This window comes from Penicilliopsis zonata (genome assembly GCF_001890105.1).
Source record: "Penicilliopsis zonata CBS 506.65 unplaced genomic scaffold ASPZOscaffold_19, whole genome shotgun sequence".
Classification (NCBI taxonomy): Eukaryota; Fungi; Ascomycota; class Eurotiomycetes; order Eurotiales; family Aspergillaceae; genus Penicilliopsis; species Penicilliopsis zonata.
Window position 1 is genome coordinate 310,245 of NW_019208927.1, and position 7,662 is coordinate 317,906.

The 7,662-nt window shown below is 53.4% G+C and overlaps 3 protein-coding genes across 3 annotated transcripts in view; 1 reads left to right on the forward strand and 2 right to left on the reverse strand.

Annotated features, from left to right (window-relative positions):
• Positions 1 to 1,176: 1,176 nt before the first annotated feature.
• ASPZODRAFT_154654 (hypothetical protein) lies at positions 1,177 to 3,816 on the forward strand (the record flags this gene model as incomplete). Its single annotated transcript, XM_022726115.1, has 2 exons — positions 1,177 to 2,578; positions 2,636 to 3,816. 2 exons carry the CDS (start codon positions 1,177 to 1,179, stop codon positions 3,814 to 3,816), a joined length of 2,583 nt encoding a protein of 860 aa, XP_022577950.1.
• Positions 3,817 to 4,035: 219 nt separating this feature from the next.
• ASPZODRAFT_123733 (hypothetical protein) lies at positions 4,036 to 6,060 on the reverse strand (the record flags this gene model as incomplete). The annotated part of the gene is made up of 1 exon (XM_022721372.1): positions 4,036 to 6,060. The coding sequence occupies one exon, from the start codon at positions 6,058 to 6,060 to the stop codon at positions 4,264 to 4,266; it is 1,797 nt and encodes a 598-aa protein (XP_022577951.1). The 3' UTR covers positions 4,036 to 4,263.
• A 223-nt stretch (positions 6,061 to 6,283) lies between these two features.
• The window catches only part of ASPZODRAFT_136304 (hypothetical protein), a 2,641-nt gene continuing 1,262 nt past the window's right edge, over positions 6,284 to 7,662 (reverse strand). Inside the window, exons 5-6 of the mRNA XM_022724035.1 lie at positions 7,557 to 7,626; positions 6,284 to 7,500 (exon numbers count right to left, since the gene is read on the reverse strand). Of these exons, the coding sequence (XP_022577952.1) occupies positions 6,375 to 7,500; positions 7,557 to 7,626 (1,196 nt within the window). The 3' untranslated portion in view covers positions 6,284 to 6,374. The remainder of the gene's footprint in view (positions 7,501 to 7,556; positions 7,627 to 7,662) is intronic.

Below are 7,662 nucleotides of genomic sequence, written 5' to 3' on the forward strand. Positions count from 1 at the left end.
AGTTAATCGTCTACTCCGTTCTCCGTGCCAGGTACACATCCATGGCTGTGGAGCCATCGCCTTTGCGTTCCAGCCTCTGTCAGCGGCGAAGACTGAGTGACTCCACCTGGCTCGAGTTCACTATGTTAGAGTAGCAGGCTAGCAGCTAGCAACAATACGGAGCGTTATTATGGCTGTTTAATTTAATAATAATACTCCCTGCTGGCTGTGCCCTGGGAACGCCGGGCCTGCCAAACTATCTTTGATTACTGTTACCCACCTGGTGCGGGCTGGTTACAGACTCTCCTCCTTCAGATGGCTGTTTGACGGGGCTTCCAAGGGCTCTTCTTCCTTCTCTTCAGTCTTTCTTTTCCGATCTTGACCTTCAAGTTCAAGAGCTCGAGGCTCGTTCTTCTTTGGATCCCCCTGTACCGAGTACTGTAAGTGGATTGAAGATAAAACACAACGGAATAAACATGATAGATAGATACTATCCTTTTCCCTTCTCCCTGACTGATGATTCTATTGTTAGGGGCCGGCCTATAATAATCCCAAGTTACTTCCAGTCACCACCACTACAACAGTGCAAGGTTAATACCGCACAATAGTAGCATTGTGAATAGGGATATTTTCACTCGTTTCTTTCCTCAATCATTCTTTACTACTAGGTATAGTATCTTTCTTTTCTTTAATTATTTAATTTCAATCTGTAAGGATACTAACTCCAGCTTTACCTAGTAGAGGCTTTGAGAGCCATCTTTTCTATTCTCTTCATTCCGTGCTAGCTTTCAGCCTGTGGCTCTAAAGTCCTTTGGCATTATACTGTCCTTTGACTAGTCAGATTGATATCTGTTCTACAATTGTCGACTATTTCTCGCCTTATCTCACCAGCTGCCAGTGACCGTCATAGAGACCTACCCCTAGGCACTTTTCGACTCTTCGTTTTCGTCAAAGGCCAGATTCGATTTTCTTTCTTTTCTCGATCTCTGTCGAGCTGGCGGACCTAATCGGATTTTATTTGTGAATACAAAAAGAAACACTCGACCAAACACGGGCAACCACTCCTTTCTTCGGCGCAGTTGGCAGTCACCTCCCTCATATGTATCGCCGACTCTCTGGCTTATAACGATACCTATTATCCACTGCCAATCCGTGTGCTAATCTCAGATTATTGATTCATCGGCAAGTGGCCAAAAAATGGCGTCCAAGGCACCGAAACCAGTTCCGAAGTCGGGGGGAGATGGTCCAGATAGAAAAGGCTCCGTTAAGCATGCTAGGCAGATGTTGGAAGCTGGCATGCGCCCTGGAGATCGCCGGCAACCGGCTGTACCCTCGAATGCTGCCTCTGATCCCGCTCGCATGACAAACTGGCCGCTGCCCGATAACACGACCCTGGCACCGCCGCCCACGAAGCCATACCCTTCCAAAGGGCCTCCACCCCAAAGACCACCACACCCCAGCGATATACCGTCGCCTTCGGTTTACTCCGTGAACTCGGTCTCTGATTACGCGCCAAGTCCACTTCATATCAGACGGGACTTTCCACCTGTCCCTCCAGTGTCTCAGGAACAGATGACCCATTATCAGATCCCCCGTCAGCAGATACTTCACCAGCAGATGGCTTATCGGCAGATGCCTCCTCCAAAGGTGCCACAGGACCGTTACGATGATGTTGATAGCCCAACCGATACGACGCCGCGTATATCTATCGCGACTGAGGAGTTATTCCGTCAATCAGGCACTTCGTCTGTGGGCACGATTCCGGATTTCCCAGTTGCTCTTGCTGATTCCTATCATATTCATAATAATGCCAACCTGGCTCCTGTGCCTCCTTACAGACAATCTCAACATCCTTTCAATATTCGTGGATCGGCCGTTTCACCCATTCCCGAGGAGCTCACAGAAAGTCCAAGCGGCCGTGTTGGTTCATTTGCGTCGAGCAGGGTTATTCCTTCTAGTTGGGGTTCGGCCCCGGCAGAGTCGGAGATTCTTGGGGCTTATTTGAACGATGACGAGACTCACTCCAAGGATGAGAACCTAGACATGGAAGGAAATGCCATGCTCCTCCGCAGCGCCAGCGTCGGAACACGAGGCAAGCCTTCTCTGCGTACGATACAGAAACCAAACACCGAATCATCTGTCACCGCCAAGGACGCTGTTGAGAGCGACGTCGTCTCTGCTCCTGTTGCCAAGGAAGTCCTCACTGACGGACACAGGGTCACCAGATTCGAAGTTAGAAATTCAAACTCGACAGTGTCCTCAGAAAAGTCTTACCATTACAACATCGAGAAGACACCGTTACCGATGCCCATTCCTGTGCTTCATCCTAGCGAAATAGATATGCATGCTGACGATCTCGCTCTGGAGAAAGAACTCGGTAGCTTCCCAAAACCCGCCCCTACGATGAGTGATAAGAGACCCATGGGACGTCGCCCTCCCCGTCTCAATATGGGTGCGGTGAAAGATGCAGAAGCTAGAGGAAGCCTGACAAGCTTGCCTGATTTGATCAAGCGGGCTACCAGACTCGCGTCGAACTTGGAGCACGGCAGAACTGCCAGCAAGGCGAATGCGCTGAATGATTTTGACGGGCCCAATATGGGTGAGTCTTCTATATCCATGATTTCTAGAATGTCAAACTAACGATTTTTCTGTCTAGGTCGTGGCTCCCGCCATTCGGGATCTATCTCTGACATTCTCAACTCATTCCCAAACCCTACCGGCCAGAACAACTCCAACGCACACTCATCTTGGCCCGTATTTTTCAGGAGATCCACCTTGCATAAGATAGATTCCGGCGACCAGAACGTCGAGGGTGCTGCTGAAGGGTCTTCGAAGCGCCAACGACGCTGTTGCGGAATGCCGACTTGGGTTTTCGTCTTGGTCTGTGTGCTAGTGGTTATCGTGGTTCTCCTTGCCGTCCTGTTGCCCATCTTTCTCGTGGTACTTCGGCATCACAGCTCGAGCAGTTCCAGCTGCGCCACGACCAACCCGTGCAAGAATGGTGGTGTCAGCGTATCCAGCGGCGATATATGCTCTTGTGTCTGCTCGAATGGCTACACTGGCAAACACTGCACGGTTGCTGGAGATTCAAGCTGTGTCACTATGAAGCTCTCCTCGTCCGAGGCAACTGTGGGAAGCTCGTTACCAGCCCTGTTCGAGGCGTCCGAGTCGAACTTCAGCATCCCTCTTGACACAACGACCATCCTTGCCTTATTCAGCGCGAGCAATGTTACCTGCAGGACGGAGAACGCACTCGTCTCTTTTGAAGAACTCGACACGAGCAGCAAGCGCCGTCGGTCACTCGCCGACTTGCCAGTTGAAGGTGGCGACAACGAGCCCAACGCTATCCCTCCTTCCATTACCACCTTTGTGACTTCGACCCCGACCCTCGCCGCTCGAGACTCGATCGAGACCGTCAACGGGATTGTCTTTGACGACGTATCCCAGACTGCATCTGCGACTACCTCCACCACCGCTTCGACCTCTTCGGCCACAGGCACAGCAACGTCGACCTCCTCCACTGCAACAACCACCACCGCAACCACGACTGCAACCGCGACTGCAACCGCGACATCCACGGCAACCAGCGTTTCCACCACTGTTCTTGACTTCTCCAAGATCGCCGTTCTTTTCATCTTCGAGCAGACCGGCGACTTCGACATCGCGCTGGACACCGAGTCGGCCATCCAGGCGTATCTGTCAAAGGGGACCTCTTCGTCAAGTAATAGCAGCTCTATAGACCTGGAGAAATTCGGCGTGGACGCAGATTATACCCTGGATTTCAGCGCTTACACAATCACCGCATCAAACGGAACGGTCATCGGAGGAAGCTCATAACGGTAGAAATAGCTGGGCATTAATTTTTTTTTCTTCTCCTTTTTTCCTTCTCTCCCTCTCTTTCTATCTCTTTTTCTCTCCTTCTCTGCCTAAGTAGCGGTATCTTTTCTAGATGCCATATACGTTTATTTGCCTTGTCCCTGTTCTTGAATAAAAGCAGGTTTTCTGCCGAATGCTGTTCTACGATACATACCTTGTTTATTGCAGTACTTTTATCTCCTTGTAGACAATATATATTGTTCTCTATTACTGATATATTATTGCTTATTATTCCCCTGACATGACTTCCTTATAACATGCCTCTACTTGAAACTAGCACAGTAGTAATTTAATTGCCCAACAAGAGAAAGTATATTACAGAAGAGTAGTTAGATACGGTAGAGAACCCAAAGACTCCATCTCATGCCCCTTTTTACCCAAATTATACACAAAACGCGCAAAACGCATCTAAAGGAACAAGGAGCTGCCCGGCGCGAGGCCATCGAGCGCCGACTCTCCCACAACAACAGGCCAGAGGGAGCGGATGCGGTCGTCGAGAATCATCTCCTCGGCCTGCCACCTCTTCCGCTCCAGTGTTTTAGCCTGCAGCTGCTTCGCGCCGCCCCACCACGCGGTTTTCGCCTTGAGGACACCCTCCTCCTCGTCCTTTTCCGCGCGCGCAACCAGCTTCTGCACCATTGTCTTCCAGTTCTCGAGGCCTGTCTTGAGACACTGCGCGCACTTTTGGCGCGTGTCGCTGTCTGCACCGGCCCGGCTGAGCTCCCAGAGAGCCGATTCAGCCATGTCGACTGCGTCACGCGTCCAGGCGAGTCCAGCTTCTCTGGACGAGGACGCGAAGAGGATTTCCCCAATGTACGTCATCAAGCCTGCTTCTTCGCAGATGGTGTCTTTGGTGCGCTGTGGAGGGTCGTTGCCCGACGCGGGGGGTGCGGGGAACTCCGAGGGGACGAACATGATCCGGATCGATTCGAAGAAGGCGGCAAATATAGTATTGTTAATCTTGTTAGGGGGCGGTGACGGCGGCAGCGGTAGTACAGTACCGGGGGCAGGCTGTGGTAGGGACCGGCGGGTTTTCAGGACAGAAGTGAAGATCGAGAGAGCGCTGGTGAGGTCTCCATGGCGGGCTTTGTGCACAGCGAGAGCGGTGGACACGCGGATGATGTTTTCAGAGGGCAAAGTCTTGTCAGCCGTGTGCAGGATGCCGGTCCGCGTATCGACGACCTCGTTATTGGCATTCGATGAAGGAGGGAGGCCCGAGACCGCAATGTCCATCGCCCAGGTATACATGTCGCGGGCGGTCTGTTGCAGACCCTTGTAGTCCAACCAGTCGGCATATGCAAGCGCGGCATCCAGCTTCTGCCTCGTGGTAAACCCCTTTGTGGTGAGGATCTTCACGTAAAACACCTCTGGGCTCGGCGAGGCCGGCTCGCTGTCCTCCTCTCTCGGCACCTTCTTCTCCCCCGCCGGCATGGGCTTCGGCCGAGGGTTCGAAGGCCCAACCACGTACTCTGCGGGTGCAGAAATCCGTTGTTTCCGATCCGTCATCCACCCTTCCAGGTTCTCTGCTGCTCGCGCCGAACCGATCAACGCATCGAAGTAGCCACGTCTCCAGGGCTCGCTCTTAGCCGTAATATCGAATCCGGTCTTGCCAACTCCCTCGATCAGGAACCCTCCATCCTCTTGCTCAACGATCCCCTTTCCTTCACCTTCTATGTCCTCCAATCGTCCGATGAGTTCACGCAGATATCCGGCGACCATAGGCCAGCTGGTGAGCAGCTTGCCGATCTGTTCCGGGTGCTGCTGCGCATGCGCGGATCGTAGACACCAGCGGCTTTTCCATGTCCATTCCTGCGGCGTCGGCCACGAGTGCTCCAGCTGCTCTTGGTACACGCCCAACTTGATGACTTGGAACAACACAAGGATGGCGTAGAAGGTGACGCCGATGCGGAACCCGCGCGAGAGGCGTCGCTTGTAGTAATCTCGGCGCTCGGTGGAAATCAGTCGACCAAAGTGCTGTCTTAGATGTACCGATAACGGGGGAAGAGGGCGATTATGGGTCTGGGGCGCGAGGAAGGGTAGCTGAGGTCGACCTAGAGGCGGGGAGAGAAGTAGAAGCGGAGGTTTAGTGTTGAAGGGCCGGAGCTGGAGCTGGTGATGCGATACACTGCGAGGACTGATGTTGTGAGGCCTCCATGATCTGGCGAGCGCTGGTATTCGACTCACTGCACTGCGAGGAGGAAGCATTTTCGCGGCAAATGATCAAGAAGTTTGTGATGAAGTTGTCTGTGCTTGCAAAGCGAGGATCTGAAGATGTGCATGTGTTTGCACTGTTTGCTTAGTTTTACTTTTAGACTCTATGAATCAAGTCGCTATTTTTATTTAATTAATTCAATTTATGGAGTATTCATTTCATATTTATTTCATAGAAACTATTTTTCATTGTAGGATATCTCGAATTTGCAGTAAAGTATCAAATAATAAATATATCTAATCTATGTAGGACAAGAAAGCTCCCCCAAACTAGTATTGTTCATCCACCTATTACGTCCGATTTACATTTATGCGCGGTCAAGGAAGCCGTCGCTCTCGAGCATGAGGATGATCTCGTGCACGATGCTGCGGACGGACTGCTTAGAGACGTCGACAACGAGATCAGCCTTGGCGGGAGCCTCATACGGGTCGTCGACACCGGTGAAGCCCTTGATCTCACCACGGCGAGCCTTGGCGTAGATGCCACGCTTGTCGGTGCGCTCGCAGTACTCGAGAGGAGTAGCGACGTGGATGAGGAAGAAGGTACCGGCCTGCGAGATGGCCTCGCGAGCAGCCTGGCGGGACTCCTCGTAGGGGGCAATCGGGGCGGCGATGACGGCAGCACCGGCGCGGGTGAGCTCGGCGGCAACGAAAGAGATGCGCTGGATGTTGGTGTGGCGGTCCTCGCGGCTGAAGCCCAGCTCGGAGGAAAGCTCGTGGCGGACGGTGTCACCGAGCAGAAGGGAGACGGAGCGACCACCCTGTTGGTTGAGAGTCACCTGCAGGGCACGAGCCACGGCGTCCTTGCCGGAGTTCTGGTAGCCGGTAAGGAAGATGGTGAAACCCTGGGTGTGGCGAGGGGGGTTAGACTCGCGGAGGATCTTGACAACCTCGGGGTAGGAGAACCACTCGGGGATGTGGGCGCCGGTACGGAGGCGCTTGCGGAGCTCGGTGCCGGAGATGTCGAGGGTCTTGGTACCAGCAGGGACCTGGTCCCTGGGCATGTACTCATCGGTGTCGGGCAGGTAGGTGACCTGCTGGAACTCGACGACCTCGATGCCAAGCTCATCTCTGAACTTCTCGACGGCGTGCTGAGCATCGTAGGGGCCGTAGAAGTCGACACCCTTGGAGTTCTTACCCGGACCAGCGTGGTCACGACCAACGATGAAGTGAGTGGCACCGTGGTTCTTACGGATAATGGCGTGCCAGACAGCCTCACGGGGACCACCCATACGCATGGCCAGGGGCAGGAGACCCAGGATGGCCATTCCGTTGGGGTACCGGGGCAGCAGAGCCTGGTAGGCACGGACACGGGTGAAGTGGTCAATGTCACCGGGCTTGGTGAGACCAACGACGGGGTGGATCAGGACATTGGCCTGGCGAGCACGGGCGGCGCGAACAGTCAGTTCACGGTGAGCTCTGTGCATGGGGTTTCTGCGACGGTAAGTGGCTGCACTGTACAGATACGGGTTTATTCAAAGCGCTCTGACCTGGTCTGGAAAGCGACAACTCGGGACCAGCCGAGCTTGTCGAAGTGGGCACGCATCTCGGCAGGGGTGTCTAATAAAATACGTTAGCGCAAGATGTCCCTGTGGG